Here is a 17,816-nt window from a genome sequence, read left to right on the forward strand (position 1 = left end):
TATGGTTAAATGAGGATAAATGAATATTGAAAAAATTATCAATGCTTTTACACTGCAGCATAAATCCTAAATCCCTTCAAGTGTTAACTTAAATGGAAAAAGGAATTCTGTCCTTGATTAATGACAAGATTAGCCTTAAATTAATTGGACAATAAGGATTTTAATGCAGAACAAGGCTCTTGGTGCTTTATCTGGAAGCTAAGCAGCATCAACCCCATGATTTGCATTCTGCTGGGCATACAACAATGCACTGTGACAGCTGGGACTGGTACTTCCACAACATGTTTGTGTACAACCAGTGTGACTTCTGGAGGCAGGATACCTATCAGGTATTCCATCCCTCTGAGCAGACAGGATGGCTTACATTTCACCTTTGGAAATAAACCAAATATGTCTAGTTGCTGGTTTTAATTAGTAGGTGTTTGTTTAGAGCATTGGCAAAGAGGTCCTCTCTTCAGAAAAATGGCCTGTTAAAGTAACTGTGAATCAGCCTCCAAATCTAGTCGGCCAGTTAGTTTCATGCCCTCTGAACTCTTACCTCTTCCTTCATGTCCAGTCTCCTCAAGTTTACCATGCAAACGAGGACTGATCCCAACAGAGTAACAGACCTTTTCATTCTATCTCCACTGCAATCCACTTTTTCCTCCCACACAGACCATTTTCAAGTAAATCAAACAGAATGGGTTCCCAAGCAACTGTTGACCTGACACAAAGCCTAATAAAATCCATATAAATTCTGGCTGATGGCAGAGCAGGACTACAAAGAATGAGAGTTCTGACATGCTTTTTCTACACTACAATAGGTCCAAAACCCAAATGAAATTAGCTGTTTACACAAAATGTAATAAGAGCTGTAGAACTCCTCTTTTTAAAAGATTCGCATTAAAAAACAAAGCAAAACAAAACAAAACACCAACCAAAAAACCAAAACAAACCACGAAAAAATTGAGGAAGAAGTCTTTCAGAAGAGATCTCTGTATCTTGTTACTTAATTCTTACAGTCTTCCCTACTCATCTGCCCCTGGCCCTTGCTGAAGAGTCCCTTTATCTCATCCAGTGAAATATGTTCTAAGTTCTAGCCATAAATTATACATTCAAAATTTAATCAGGAATAGATCTATTAATCTATATTTGTTTCACTCAATAAATTAATCTTTTCTGAAAAACAACACTTGCAACCTTGCATGACATAAAAGAGTGTTTTAGGATTTAATGCCCCTGTGTGATTTGAAGCATAAACAATCATTGTAAAAAAATTCATGTACCCTAATGACTGAATTATGTTATAGCAAGAGTCAGGTATGGTAAAGTGGGCGTTGAGATGTGTGCTTTCCATATTGCTAAGCTCTCAGAGAGCTGTTCACAACACTTAAGTAAAGCAACTGAGGTCAAAGTGTGACAAGTATATTATTTTCACACACGCAGGGCGTAATGTATAACTGCATTCAGGAAGACATTACTACTTTTCCTTGGCTTATTAGTTGAACAAAAAGCTGTGAAATATGCTCTGATCTAGTTATAATATTATTTCACTTCCAATTCACATAGTTGGCTGAAACACTACCTGGTTACAAAGTGCAATGTAAAGAGCTCCTTGCAGTTGAACAGAGCAGTTCAAGTTTCAAGTGTTTCAAGTGTCGCTTCACAGTTTTCATTCTAACACTAATAAAACACCTCACCATCACCATCTCCACAATTACAATTAATGTGCTGCTATACAGTTACATCATAGTTGACATAATTTACAAACTTTTGCTTCTTTTTTACACCTTGGTACATTTAAAAATACACACTTCACTGTAAAAATTGATCAGATTTGGAGTCTAACATTCATAATATTAAAAGAAGGTGAATGAGCCTGCGTACACTGGAAGTTAATGAATTCTCATAGGCATGAAGTGATTCACATACATTTTCTACAGCATTTAATACACAGAAGTTCAGAGACCAACAGGTTTCTAAACACTAGTGGAATAATAGTAATAAATAGAGCAAAGAAATCTGGTTCAGTTTCATACAATATATTGTCCTCCTCTTCAGATTCCAGAAAGCCATATACTCAAAGGAAGATGTGTACTTCCTCTGGCAATAAAAGAGGCTATCAGTCTCTTGTTTTATTATTTCCTCATATATGGTTAGGTTTTTTTGTTGAACATTGCCATCCAGTGGCAGGAAGAACTGTGGTGTAAATGCCAACTAACAAATCCCATCCATTTTTCAATACCATCTTGCCTCAAAATGACACGGGCAAATTAACAACTTAAATTTTGTTTCCTGCTACCACATACACTTCTAATGTTACATGAGACAGCAGAAAGATGATGCAGGCATAAAATCTCCTAGCTAGAAGTATCTCATCAGAGCAAATGTTGAGAGTTGAAAGGCAATTTTAAAATTTTTGTGGTCATTTAAACTCAACTAGTACTTTCCTGGTAATAGTCTGACACTTAAGGTAGCTTAGAGTCTCTCCCATCTTACACTCAGGGCTGGAAATATGAAATGAACACTTGACCACTAGAAGCAGACTGAGAAATCCTCCTCAGCTGTTTACAGGACTTCCCAGAAAAAGATCAGTCTCAACCTGATGGCTTGGAAAGCACAACCCTTGAAATTTCAGCTGCTCTGAAACATTTACAATTATGTTCAATACTGAACTCTCTGCCAAGAACATTAGCCCTTTTCTTCCCCCTGGGACTTGTCTTTTCCTACTGTTCATGCCCCAAGAAAACAAGGGACTACAGGAACCAGCTTGTTCAGCCCTTGCTAAGGTCTTGATGATGCACTATGGACAACTCTGGTCATAGAGTCCTTACAGTAGGTGCTTTTAGCACCATCACAGCCACAGGACACGCTGGACACCTTCCCACCCCATAACATGTAGCACTAGATTTCTTTCTTGTGGGTCAGGTTCTACAGCTCAACTACTTCTCAGCCCACCTTGCAGTTGATCCATTTTCCAATTGTGATTGTAATAACAAGTCTAGTTCATTTTTTTCCTCTACAGGAAACCTTCCTTTGGAACATCTAACTAGCCACTGATTAGAGAGTGACTCAAAACAGCTTCTTTTAAAAAAATCGGGAAAAAAAACCCACAAACCAACAACTATGCAAGCATCACATTCTCCTTAACACACAGAGTCACATCTTGTTGGTATATTTTCAGGAAAAAGATGGAGATGACACTGTTAATTAGAAACTGGAAAAAAATTTCCATGAGCTTTAAATTGCCCAGAAGTTCTGCATGAGTTGCTATCCTTTTATCAGAATCCTCTAATTATTCTCATTATCATTGTTAAGAAAAGATCACAGAGACAGAAGAATTTTCATCTAATCTCTCACAACAGGACTCCCAATCACAGCATCACACTCAGAAACATTCTTAGAAATAGCCAAGCCAGAAACTATTATAGACATCAAATCTCTCATTCTCTCATTGTCTCCTTACAGATCTTTTGGAGTAGTGAGATCCACTGTTCTAGTCCAACAAACCAAGCTTCATGACTACCTCATCTTTCCTAGCATACACCTCTTGTTTAACAATCAGAATGCAGTTTAGAATCCTTAAAATTATTCATTACATATTCATGAAAATTGCTCATTATTTTAATTATATGAAAAAAATGCTGATCAGCTGCAGATGGAAGGCTTATTTCTTAAGTAGGATAAGATAAAATTCCTTCCATATCACAGTAAATTTACTGGGGCATTTTACTGCTAAAACAAACATTGGTTGGTTTTCCTTAAAAGGAAACCATTTTAGAAATAGCTGAGAGAAAATATAGCAACTGTTCAGTTGAAGCAGTAAGGGTTTTGTTTGCTTGTTTTCAGTTTTCATGAAACCTCTGTATACACTGTGCATCCTAGCCTGCATGATTTTTGCTTGGTTGCTACCTTAGTTCACAAAAAAAGAGTTACCATCAATTGAATTGGAATTCCACATGTAGCACATATTCACCTCTATTATTAGTAGTCTTTATCCATAGCATGGACCCTTTGTTTGACAGCAGTTTATCAAAATGTGTATAGAAAGATGACAAATAACAAAACTGAAAATGCATGTTCAAGGACCAAACAGAGTGAAAGTGGGTTAACACATGAAAATGAAAAGTAGTGTCTCAGAGCAATGCTGGCAGATGTAGATGCTGTTCCAGTAAAGCTCACACATGTTGCAGAACCTTGAGTGAGATAATTGATTTAACATACATACATAAAAAAGACAGAAGTATAACTTTCCTTTTGAGGAGGGCGGAGGGAAGGAAGAAAGGGAAACAGATGAACATGCCTTCTACTGAGTGCTTCTGAAAGGCTTCCTTTCTTTCGCAACAGCCTGTATATAGACTGCAACTACTTAACACATCTGGCAGCCCAGGATAGTCAACTACTTTCCTAAAAATCTCTCGATCTCCATGAATTTCACAAAGTTAGGCACAGTTCCCTTCATGCTGAACAATGCCTTGTGCAGGATGCAGGGCCAGCAGATAGGTCAAGCTTTGGAACAAGCTACAGATAGATTGGGAAGACTGTAGAGTAGGTTTAAATCAAGTAGATGAGGTGGCTTAAGAGATGGTGTAAAATCACACGGTCAGTGACACAATTTGTTTTTTTCCACAGTTCAGACCCACTACATATGTGCCAGTATAGACAGCTTAAAAATACTTCTTTCTAGAAGGTTTTATGGGGGTATTTATTTTGGTTTGGTTTGGTTTGGTGTGGGTTTTTTGCCAGCAGAGGCTGCTATTTCCTTTTAGTTCAGAAAACACGTTCAACAGTTGCAGCAACACTAAAATACAGAGAATCAAGGACTGTGGAAATTGCTTGTTCTAATGAAATCAGTAACACTTGGAAGTTAAGCAAACAAACAAGTAGTTTACTCTAAATCTTACAGTCCTCATTCATCCTCAAATGTTTTGCAGCAAAAGCTCATAATTTCTGTTTATTTCATTTAGGTCAAAGAATTTGAAAGTTATACCGAATCTATAGTTGAAACTCATTCAACAAATTTCTGTAATATTTACAGGATTTTCTACAATATTTATTGCCAACGTATTTATGCACCTCAGGAGAAGAAGAGATTTATTTTCTCAGCTCTGCAGCATGGCAAGAATGCTTATGCATCTTTGCAGATGGGGAAGGTCGCAAAAAATCTAATTTGGCTGGGAAGGATGTCCAGATCTCCAGAGTCTCCTCAGTCAGCGCTAACAATAAGGTTACTATTTGCCCTCCATTTTAGGTTTAAGGATCTAAAGTATTTCTCAGTGATGTTTAAGGAATGGGTTTATTTTACTTCCTATTGCAGCAGCTTTCATTCTCTTAAGAAAGTTGTAAGTCATTGAACAGCCTGACTAATCCAGCTTTAAGAACTGATTGCAGTGTGAATTTTGCTGCCACTTGAAGTCCCAGTCAAAGGTAGCAGATTATACTGAACAAAGTATTGCACTTGGAGTATAGTAAGGTGAGTAATAAAAAGAACAAAAAAAAGATAAGGCGCAGAAGGAAATGAACAAATCAATGCAGTGTTTTATGCTATGATCCTACTTTACAGAATAGCCAAATAGATTTGACAGTCTATTTATGCACCTTAGTATTGTATCCTAGGATGTTTTCCTGCAGCTTAAGACTTCAGCCTGCAGGATTCTTATAGCCCAATGGGTTGGCTGATCCAAAGTCCACTGATGCCAAAAAGAAGTCCTTTCTTTTATTTTTTGATCAGATCTAAAATTTGGTAACCCAGAACTTGATCAGATGTGGCTCAGACTTCAAAAACCTAGTCTGCACTCAGACAAACCAAAACATAGACCCATAACATTTTCTGCTATAGCAACAGCAGCTAGTCAGTCTAACATTAGAAACCACTTTGATCTTGGGTGGATTTTTAAGAAACAAAGACTTCTACAGCATTTAAGTTATATCAACCTATTCTAACTACCTGAACAAGGTGTAATAAAAACATGAGAATTGTTTATAGTGCAGAAAAACTCAACTTCTTACATTTAACTTATTTTCTTCTAATGACAGAATAGAAACAGCCTTTGGAGAGGGGAATTTCTAACAGGCTTTCAGTGCTTTAACATAGTCTTTATGTAAAAAACATGAATGTTAACAAGGGAAAGGATGGTTTAGCTTCCCTATACAGGAACATCAAAGCTAAGTTGGAATCCACATAACTATACCTTTAAGAGAACTTCCTTTCATTAACAAAACACTCAAAGATTCAATGAACTTGACTTTATTTCCCCATTTCAGCTCTTGATGGATTCATACAGCAAAGGACTGTTAGTCTACAGGGTAAATTCAACAGCAGACAAAAGTGAAGTAAACCACAATAAGATGACAAGCAATGAGAGTGACAGTTGTCAGAATAAGACCTTTCAACTAGTTTTTTCTTGCTTTCTTTATAGGATTTATCTAGCTTCTCTATTCCCATTAGACCTTTTACAATGTGCGTACTGACAGCAGATCCTCTGCATCAGTAGAGGAAACTAGCAGCAAAATAACCATATCTTCCAGCCTATGAAATTAGCATCCCACAAGGAACACCTATTACTGCTTCTATCGCAGAGGATACACCTGGTTATGTTCTGCAGATTGGTCCTGCTTCTCATTAGCCCAGACATCCATTAACTCCACTGTTCTTTTCGAAATATTTACATTGACTGTTCACCTGCTCATTAAGAGTATGAATTGTTCTGAATGGAAGAAAATTGTGTTTATCTGTATGTTTTATAGCAAACACATAGAGCACCCCTTACTAAAATTGAAATGGTACTGGCCTGAGTCTACAGCAATTAGTGTTCAGTGAAGAGAAGTTAAGAGTATTCCTTTTCACTAGAGTGGCATACAGGAGGTAAGCCCACTGACCTGTGCAGAAGCAATTCATGTACACCGAATGGCATAGAATCATCATCTGTTTTTCCCAGACTGTTTTCCTGGTCTTAGAATTAATTACGGGGGGGGGGGGGGGGGGGGGGGGAAGAAAAGAAAAATACACTTCAGAAAATTTTCAGTGCTTAGAAAATAAAACATTAAGAAAAGCCAAATGTCAGGAACAGTATGATCCAAAGATTACACAGAGAAGAAGCAGTAGTAATTACCATACTGAGCACACAGAAAAGGTAAAATGTGCTTGTAAAACTTGAACAAGATGGCATCTACAATTGCCGGGGCGGGGGGGGGGGAACAGAGGGGAAGAGTTCCCCAGGGCTTAGATCTTAAACTGTGTCCATAGGATACAACTATTTTACAGGCATCAGATGAGCAGTTCAAAATACTTAAACTGAGCAGCTGCAAATTATCCATACTGTATTTATTATGCATGGTCTTTGGTCAGACTATCATATAAATCAACCATAGTTGAGATTTTCAACATTAGAATAACCATGTAATTGTTACTTCCCAATTCAAGAAGGGCACTGTTGCCTGCATAACAACCAACCAACCAACCACCTACTTGGGAATCATAAGTTGTTCAACTTCCATGACTATCGGACAAGAAGAATCACATCACACTGGTGGAAGCAGTTGATACACAGGAGCACAGGGCTGACCTGCTCAGAGAGTTTTCAACAGGCTGGAGAATGGGCTGATGAAAACCTTATGAAGTCAAGAAACATAAATGTAGATTCTTGCACCTGGAATGAAATAGCATCACACAACAGTACATGCTGGTGGCCAGCTGCCTAGGTAGCAGCTTTGCAGAAAGGGACCTGGGGCCCATCAAATGACAAGCTGAATATAAGGCAGCACCATATCTTTGAGGCAAAAAAGGCTTATCACATACTGCTCAGTATTAGCAAGAGTGTAGCTAGCAGAAAAGTGAAAAGGTTATTATCCTCTATTCAGTACTTGTGTGAGATCACATCTGGAGTACTTTGTCCAGCTTGGGCTTCCTATTACACACATAACAGTGAAAAAGCACAGTGAGTCCAGTGGAGTGCCACTACACATAAGATCATTAATGCTTTAAGATGATTAGGGGTCTGAAGATCATGTTAAAGAGAAAATAGAGTCAGACCTGTCTCAGAGGAGCTCTACAAAAGGGTAAGAGGCAACAAAAACAAGGTGCAGCAAAGGAAATTTCAATTATGCACAAGGAAAAATATTCTTCATAAGGGGTATGTTCAAACACTGGAACAAGCTGCCAGAGATGTAGTGGAACTTTGTCATTAAAGGTATTCAAAACTTGACTGGACAATAACCTGATTAACTTCAAAGTCAGATCCAAATTTTACATCGGCCCCATTCTGAGTAAGGAGTTGGACTAAATGACCAGTCAAGATCCCTTCCAACCTTATTATATATAATATTTATCTTTCACATTCACTGTATGAACTCAAGGCCTTAAGTGCTCATTGGCAGCATTCTTTAGCAGAGCTTTTAGGAGATAATTACTGGAAAATCTTGGACAGCTAGAAAGAAATAAAAAACAGAGGGCTTTTTACAGCTTCTCAGAATGAAAAGGAAATGGCCTACTTTATCAATGTGATTTAATTTTATATTACACTTAATGAATTATATTTTGGATTATCAATACACTGCATGATCTTTGTGTAAAATGCAGAAGCAAATTAGATGCTGTCAGGAAGAAACCAGAGAATTTGGCAGGCTTTGTTCAGATTTCTGGCACATGAGAAGGAGGCTGAAAGAGTATGGAATAAACATTCAGCTAGATGTTTATGGTAAAATTATTAGAAGTAACACAGGAAATTAGGTGGCAAGATAATTCTCAACGTAAGTTTCAAACTTAACACTTCATGGTTTGAAACAGTGATCTCTGCAATTGGAAAATAGGATTATATATAGTAATATATTATAGTATGATTAATAAAAATAACATAATGGATTCCTTCCTTACTATTTTTGTTTCAGACTTTCCCTGCACTCACATAGAGGCCATTAAGTAGCCCTATTTTCTGCTCACATTTGGAGGGTTCTTGTTCCGAAGCTCCAAGTGAAGATTTCTAAGTTTTCAAAAATATGCCAAAGTGAATGATCTTAAGTATAAAATCACACCTAAAGTGTGCCTCAGTAAAATCCTGTTTGTTTGGGTTTTTTTCCCAAAACCCGCTACATAAGTAAAAACCTCTTCATTGATGTTATCAAGGGAAAAAGCAACTTTATCCTTCTCCATTAGGATTTTACACAAATATAACCATGTCAGTACCTTTACAATGAGAATAAAGACTTTCAGTCTTTGGCCCAATTCAGAAAAGACAACTCTTGTTCTAATCTCTTATGATCCAAAGATGCCAAGTAGGCTTGAAACTTGTTGTTGATAAACAGACAAAGTTTATCATCCATGATAAACAGAAGAGGTAACAATGAGCTTAACTGGTGGAAGAGAAACTTTTTATGTCTTAAGAAATACTGTCTTAAGCAATTCTGAAAACTCTTCAAGACTTGTACCTGCAAAATATTGCACACAAAGAGTGACGGGCACTGGGTACTGTGGTGAAAAGTTAAGTATCATAGATTATTTAGCCTATACTTTGTCAGGGCCTGGAAGCAGTTTACAGCAAGAGTTTATACCCATCTGTCCAGCAAGAAGTGAAGTAGCTTAGAATTCACTGTCCTATGTCTGCATGCAATGAATCCTCCATCACCCATCAATTGTGTTGTTATACATTTCCTCGGTGTCAGAGTCAGTTTTATGACCGACTCACTCGCATGCAACATCTGTGATGTAAACTTTTACATGTTTAATCCAAATTCTATCCACATTAATCTATCATTAAAAACATACATACCCAGGTGGCAGAAACACACAGTAGATGGAGTGGTTCTGAAGACAGCAGAGATTTCAAAACAATTTCTTATCGAGCAGACTTCTGATTTGTTTTTTGAAGTTTGGAGAATTTTGCTTCAAGAACTCTTGAAATTAATTCTGAAATTATTATTTTATAACATCTTACCATTATTTGAAATAGGTAATACACAATATTTAAACCACTTTAAGAAGGATTATTTTCAGAACTTCAAGAAATCTTTCAGAAGTACGCAGTATGCTTCCTCAGAACAACATAGGAATTTTCCATAACCAACAAAATTCCATGTTCAAGCCAGCTATCATCAACACTTCTGGATAAACAGATAACATTATTCCCCCAGATCACCAATAAATCTTGTAGAAGACCATCTTTCTTTTAAGCACTGCTAACCAAACCTCTTGTCAGAGGACATATTGCCACATTTATAAGGCAGCTGTGGGAAAGGGAACTCATGGAACGCCTCTCAGATGAGCATGAGTGGCAATGCTGCCTGAAACCATCATTACTGCACTGTGGGGTGGAGCTCCCACAGATTTTCAGAGGAATTTGAGTTCAGATTATCAAAGAATTCCAAATCTACTCCCATCTCAATTGCCAGTCACATAATGTATGTCCCTGTAATAGTAACCAGACACTAAAGATTACAAGATACTTGCAGCTCAATAGTCCATATGTTTGTCATCACTGCTCCAGATTTTCAAGCCAAGAGAGCAATATCAATTTACTGTTCTTACAGTGACAAGTTTTATAGCTCATAGGTCTATCAAGAGTTAAAGAGTATAAGAGTAATTCAGTAAATTCACAATTCACTTGAGTGTAAAGCTAAGCTTCCTCTATCATCACAGGTGTATACAACCTCTGAAAGAAGCCATGTGAACAGAAATGTTTACTATGACATTTGGCAAAATCAGTCGCTGAAGCAGTTCTTAGATCACTCCATAAAGAAGTGAATTATTGAGTTGTTAACTAATTTTCCATAAGAGACTATAACAAAGATCTTTTTTTTTTTTTTTTTTTTTTTTTTTAGAAACTGCACCAGGAGGTGTTACTATTTCTTAAACTTAAAAGAACAAAGTTGTCAAGAATATAATATGCCATTGTAAGTCAGTACCAGATGGTAGAGTGATTTCTCTAATGTCCTGTTTAATTATGAGTAACCACAAACACAGAAAAACACAGTCAAAAAAGAAAAAGAGGATATGTAGCTACATTAAACAGAGGTAATTATCTCAATTCTATTCTTCCCCAATTTATTTCCTAGGACAAACCAGAAGGAAAATAGAGTTCTTCATTTTTAGAAACCAGTATTTAGATACTAGCAATTAGTGCTAGCTCTTCTTCATGGTTTTCCACATCATGAGCCAGATTCTTCCATCATTACTCATGCTAAGTATCATCCAACATCATGAAAATATTGCTTTTAATTGTAAACACTCCCAGCTGAACTACCTAATCAAAATTCATCATAGCAGGGCTTGAATTCATTATTTTACATACTGGAAGGAGTTTCAGAGGTAATGAAAGTTAATACTTCTGCTTCTTTTGCTCTTGATCCAGTGGTGGCTGTGGGGGCAGTTCAGATTTCCTATTTGTACCCTGTCATAAGGTATCCATTCTGTAGCAGTTCAGGTTAGGAGGCAAAGCAGATGCGGAAGGAAGCAGCAGCAAGGTGAAAATGTGCTATATCCATGTACAGATGCTTTTCATCAGAGAATACCAGCATCATCAAGGTTGGAAAAGACCTTGAAGATCATCTAGTTCAACCATCAACCTCACACTGAGTGTTCTCAACTCCATCAGATCCCTCAGCTTAACCCGACGCTTAAACCCCTCCAGGGATGGGGACTCCCCCCCCTGCCCTGGGCAGCCCATTCCAATGCCCAACAGCCCCTTCTGCAAAGAAATGCTTCCTAAGAGCCAGTCTGACCCTGCCCTGGTGCAACTTGAGGCCTGGTGACTGTACAGACTTGAACAACCCTCTGCTCTTCAGGCAAACTACCGGTGGTCTCGGGGTGTGTGCGTTAAGGGCCTTCCCGAGAGGCCCTGATGCAGTGTGCAAGTCGACTCCTTCCAGGAGGGAGCAGCTGTCCTCTTGGAGGCAGGCAGGGGAACCGGGGAGACCTGAGGGGCTTTTCTGCCAACAGAGAGGCAACGAGGAAGGAAAGCAGGTAGAGAGGCTCCAAAAGAGAGCTCGGCGGCAGCGCTTTGACCTTCTGTTCTTGACTGCAGTGACTGGGAAGACGCGAGGTGTGGACATGGCCAGAGCAGCTTGTGCTCTGCAGGGGGATAGCGATGGGCGCTCCGAGACACTCCCCAGCACTGGAGCTCCAGTGGAGCTGCCCAAAGAGCTGTGGGCATGCACAGCCCCGCTCTGAACCCAGGGGCTTGTTCCCTGGCACCCTTCACCTCTGTCGGCATCGAGCTCACGGAGCTCCGTAACGCCCAGGTGTCGGAAGGCCGAGCGAAATCTCAGCAAGCCTGGTGAGAAGGAAACCCCGAGCATCAGAGTTCTTCGGCTTGGAAGGCGGCTGGTAGAAGAGGATGGCTGAGGCCACTGGGAAGCCTCCAGTCCCTCTCAGCAGTGTCAGCCTGCTAGTATCGTAGAAGGGCTTCTGGGGGTGACAGGTTTCTCTCGGCCCTGAACTGAATTTGGCACCTGGATTCTCCAACACTGGACTTTGCATTCCTTTCTTCCTACTCTGGTTGTGCCTCAGGCACCGTCTGTTTTCTGTCTGGCTGTCGCAGGTGAATTATTCAGAGAAGTAATCGTTGTGGGGTTAACCAGAAGGCTTTTATTAGTGATTAAGCGATGGTCGAGTGGTAATTAATCGATGGTTGAACGAAAAGCAAATAGTAATCGAATGGTGATTAAGCACACATTGAACGGTAATGAGAATCATAGAATCATGAAGGTTGCAAAAGACCCTTGAGATCATCAAGCCCAACCATTAACCTAACGCTGCCAAGTCCACCACTAAAGCATGTCCCTAAGTGCCACGGCTACATGTGCTTTGAATACCTGCAGGGGTGGGGACTCAACACTCCCCTGGGCAGCCTGTTGCAGTGCTTGACAAAACTCAGCCCATCCACTCAGCCGGTGCAGATCCCTCTGCAGAGCCTCCTGACCCGCAAATGGGTCAACACTCCCACCCACCGCCTCCAAAGCTGCCCCACAGCCACTTGCACTTTCCTACCCCCACCAAGGACAGGCTCACGCTGACTCTGAAAGGCGGTTTATTGCCATGGGAAAAGGCCGTTTCTGCCGTGACTCCCCAGCTTGCGGTCCCGCTGCTTTTTTGCTCTGGAGGCAGCGCATCAAAGCTCTGAGGAGTTCAGGGGAAAGATGTTGGGCCACCTGCGACATTTTGGTGCCGGCCTGAGGCCCTGTGCTGTGCCCCGGCCACCCACCGCCTCTGAGCCCAAGCCAGGCTCAAAGGTCGCTTCTGCCCCTGTACCGGGGAGCCCAGAGCCAGTGTCGGGGCTGCAGATGCAGCCTCAACGGGGCGGCGCGGAGAGGAAGGATCCCCTTCCCCGAGCCGCTGGCAGCGCTCCCGGGGCCGAGGGCAGGAGCAGAGGTTTCCCTTGGCCGGGGCTGGAGCCCTGGAGCCGCACGGCCCGAAGAGCAGCGTTCGGCCAGCAGTGCCCCCCTTGCCGGCTGCCCCGCGGGACCTGCCGTTTGGCTCCGCTCTTGCTGCAGGAGCAGCCGCCCCGGTTACGCGGGTGCCGAGGGCTCAGGCCCAGCCCCGGCATGTTGCACCCACCCCTGTGCGGCAGTGGCCATCTCGGAGCGGGTGGAGGAGGCCGAGGCCACCCCTGCCCGCATCAGGGGCAGGTGCAGGCCAGAGGTCGTGATGTCACCGTGCCCACAGTGACCAGCTGTGCCCATATTCGGGGATGCTGGTGTCAGCATGGACACCATGACTCACAGGGGCAACCGGGCTCAGGTGTGTCAGTGCAACCTGGAGAGGTGAGGAGAGCGCAGGGGAGGGACGGGGCTCAGGCCGTACATCGCTGCCGAGGCAGGAGGGGGCCCCACGCCTCGGGGCACTGGGCCTGTGCTGCAAGCTCACCTGTGCCCTGCTTCTCCCTCAGAGAGACACGTGGGAGAGACACGCCAGTACTGCTGGGACTGTCACAGTTAATGTGCGCCACGTCTGGGAGAAAGAGGGAGGCCCCCGACTCGATGGAGCAGGGTGAGAGCAAAGTATCCCTCCCGCAGCAGAGCAGGGGGTTGTTGGGGCGCTCAGCGTGGGCCCCGGCAGGGGAGGCAGGAGCTCCCCAACGGCCCCGGGGCAGGGCCCCTCCTTCCCGCAGCGAGCGGGGCCCGGCTGGGCAGTGGGCGCCTGCTGGGCCAGCCCTGCCTGCCATGCCCCTTCCTGGCCACGGCCCCCAGCCCTGCCCTTCGGCCCACCAGGGACAGAGCAGGCCCTCGGGCCAATCCCTCAGGGACGCTTCCCCCGGCCCTGCAGAGGTGCTCATTCCCGGTGGCGTCTGCTCTCTCCCCTCCAGCATGCGTGCTGTGTGGCCGGGCAGCGGCGGACCCGGATATCTGCGGGCACAAAATCCAGCAGCACGGCCTCTGTGCCCACGTGTTTTGCCTGGTGAGTGCCCCCGGGGCTCCCTCCAGCTGGCCGACAGTCAGTCCTGGCCACGCTCTCCTCATCAGCTCCTCATCTCTTCTTCTCTTCTGCAGTTTTTTGCCAACAAGCTTTCCCAGCAACCGCTGGAGGATGTGGGCCTGATGGGATTTCTCCCAGAGGATATCTGCCGCACGATCGAGCGGGCAGCGCAGCAGGTGAGGACCTGGCCAGATCAGGGAGATCTGTGCCAGGAGATGTTCCTGGGAGCTTAGCCTGGACCCCAGGGAAGAAATCCCAGCCCCTCCAACCAGCTCTGGGACAAAAGCCTTGCTCCCAGCAGCTCCACAGAGGCTCCAGCCCAGCAGCTGCGTGTGCCGGGCGGATCTGCGGGCTGTGGCCCAGCAGCGGCCACATGCTGCACCCTGTCCGGAGGCGTGGGGCTGTTTGGGGAGGCCCTGAGGCTGCCGCTGACGGGGGCTGCTCTGCTCTTTCCAGCAATGCTTCGTCTGTGGCAAGAGCGGGGCTGCCACAACCTGCTGCCGGGAGGGCTGCAACCGCAGCTTCCATCTGCCCTGTACCGCGGAGGGAGGATGCGTGACGCAGTTCTTTTTCCAGTACAGGTACCTCCTCTCCTCTCCTCTCCTAACCTGCCATCAGGGAAGGACCCAGCGCTTCTCACCCCGCCCATCCCTTTCCCCCCAGGTCCTTCTGTGGGGAGCACAGCCCGGAGCAGGCAGCGGAGGCAGCTCCAGAGAAGGACACCACCTGCCTCCTCTGCCTGGAGCATGTCGGGGACAGAAAGTCCTACGGCACCATGGTGTGCCCAGCGTGCAAGCACACCTGGTTCCACAGGGGCTGCATCCAGGTAGGAGCCGCTCCCTCTCCCCCGGGGCACGGCAGGCCCTCAGCAACACCAGGGCCTCACTCCTGCTCCCTACGTTTCTGCTGCAGGGACAGGCTGTGCGCGATGGCATTTCTTGTTTCCAGTGCCCGCTCTGTAGGGACAGGGATGCGTTTTCTTCAGAAATGCTGAGCATGGGCATCCGCATCCCCTTCAGGTTGGTGTCCTGCCCAGCTCCCCAGACAGGAGGCTGGGAGCGCTGTGCCATGCCAGGGACTGCCCCTGCGGTCCTGGCCCTCTGCTGCCCCGTGAGCCTGGGCTGCAGCTTCACCAAGCTGGAAGCCGGGCAGGGGGGCAAGATCGGGGGTGCTCTACATCTGCCTTGTGCTGGGGCAGCAGGGGCTCAGCAATTTTCCTTTCTCTGTCAGTTTGCCATCGCAGGACCCCCATGCATATGATGATCTCAGCGAGAGGCACAGCCGCTGCGATGCCTGTGAGTGCCTGTGCCCAGGAGGCAGGGAGCAGGCAGAGGCACAGGGGTAAGTTGCCCATGTGGCACCCCGGGCTCTGCACGGGATCTCTCTCTCACCAACAGCTCCAAGCGGAAGGACTGAGAACAAGAGCTGTGCTGGACAATCCCGTGCTGCGGTCACTTTGTCCTCACAGCCATGAACCCTTTTGCTTCCCCAGGCCCTGGCAACTGCTCCTGTGCTGCTCCTGCGCTGCCGAGGGCACTCACAGACGCTGCTCCCGCCTGAGGACCAGCATGGCCAGCTGGGAGTGCAACAGCTGTGCTGGCCTGGGCACTGGTAAGAGGCAAAGCACCCAGGTGGGTGCCCCTGGGCTGGGGCCAGGGCCTAGGCAAGGCCTGGCAGCCAGTGCCCAGACTGGGCTTGGCAGAGCCTCTCTGCTCCAGGAGGGCTGGGGGCACCGCTCTGGCCTCTCCTGCCAGAGAGGCCTGGGGGGCCATGCCCCTGACCTTCCCGCTTCCCTTACAGCCTCCAGTGGCAGCTCGGAGCTCACCAGCCCCAGCACTAGTAGCCAGTTGGCACTGGGACAGTCCCATGGCACCGTGACACCCAAGAGCAGCTGCCCCAGCAGCACCAGACAGGCAGCATCACAGAACCACAGAATCCTCTAGGTTGGAAAAGACCTTGAAGATCATCTAGTCCAACCATTAACCTCACCCTGACCATTCCCAACTCCACCAGATCCCTCAGCGCTGTGTCAACCCGACTCTTCAACCCCTCCAGGGATGGGGACTCCACCACTGCCCTGGGCAGCCCATTCCAACGCCCAACAGCCCCTTCTGGAAAGAAATGCTTCCTAAGAGCCAGTCTAAACCTTCCCTGGCTCATCCTTAATTTCCCAACAATAACAATAAGAAACAAATATGTAATTCCTCATCTAAACCCTGAACTGTCTTATCTAAAGAGAATTTTTTGAAAATCCTTCTTTTCACTCACACTTACATTTAATACATATTTTTAAATTAAAGCCATGCTTTAAATACTTGAATAAGTATATATGTATTTAAAGCATGACTGTACTTTGAAAAAGACAGTATATCGGTGATAAAAGGAATTCTCCTTCCTACCTGCATAGTGCTTATGCTTGGATTTAGAAAGTAACAATTTCCCCTAACAAATTCATTATGAGGCTCTAGCTTATAAAGAAATAAGTTAAAACTCATCCTTTGCCACTTCACAATGTATTGTGTTCTGTTCTCAATAATTGCAATTAGCACAAGCATTAAACATTTAACTTTTTGTCTACAAAAACTACGACTGACCAGTGCAATTCTGTTGACAAGACATTTTCTAACAAACAGTTTTTCTGTGAACTTCTAAACTTATTTGAACACTCTTCACATTTTCTCCTTATAACTTGTACAGATACTTCCAGTCCAAACTGTCTCATCCTTCTAGTCACCTTCTGGAGACATCTAATACTGGTTTGAACTGTAGACTATATCAACAGAGCACACCAAAAGATGAACCTTACTCAGTATCTCAACGGTGTTGTGTAAAGCAAGCAATGCCAATTTTCTTGATCCAACTGCTTTTTCTTACCTCCCCTCTCTATAGATATCTGCTTTCTTTCCCTTTCCCTTGCATTCCTCTTTGTTGTACAGACCATTGTCCTGAAGACACTATGAAAAGTCACTCTCTGGAAGGCTCTGTCACCTCTTCATGTAGCTCTTCTCCCAAGCTGTCACACATCCCACAATTTAATCCTATCTGGGAGTGCAGTTAAATTTTTGTTAAGACCTTTCTGGCTAAAGCAGCACATAAATGCAATGGTTTTGGATCCAACTATCCTTCATCCAATCTCACTTTTTGTAGGTATTCTGGTATTTTAGAAACCAAAGCGGTTGCTACCAAGTCAGCTGAAAATGAAACAGAAAAGAATGAAATTAAACACAAAGGAACAAAAGCAGTGCCTCACTGCTGCTAACAGAACTCTTCCACAGCTGTATTGTTTCATAAGGGAGCTGAAAGGTGCCTTTGGGATCCTGCTGATAAGGAGAAACACTTCACAGTTTCCATATTTCTACCACTGCATAACAATGTGACTTTGTCCTGGTTCAGCTAGGATAGGGTTAAGTTTCCCCAGCAGAGAGGGGGAAGG

At 44.2% G+C, this 17,816-nt stretch overlaps 1 protein-coding gene across 1 annotated transcript; it reads left to right on the forward strand.

The window, feature by feature from the left end:
• Window positions 1-13,107: 13,107 nt before the first annotated feature.
• On the forward strand, window positions 13,108-17,343 carry LOC141964342 (uncharacterized). The gene is given in 9 exon segments (XM_074914609.1): window positions 13,108-13,731; window positions 14,458-14,559; window positions 14,840-14,964; window positions 15,047-15,236; window positions 15,239-15,402; window positions 15,614-15,724; window positions 15,876-15,994; window positions 16,184-16,257; window positions 17,320-17,343. Coding segments are annotated over 9 exon segments (1,533 nt in total).
• The last annotated feature ends 473 nt before the right edge of the window (window positions 17,344-17,816 follow it).

This window comes from Athene noctua, chromosome 10, assembly GCF_965140245.1.
Source record: "Athene noctua chromosome 10, bAthNoc1.hap1.1, whole genome shotgun sequence".
NCBI lineage: Eukaryota > Metazoa > Chordata > Aves > Strigiformes > Strigidae > Athene > Athene noctua.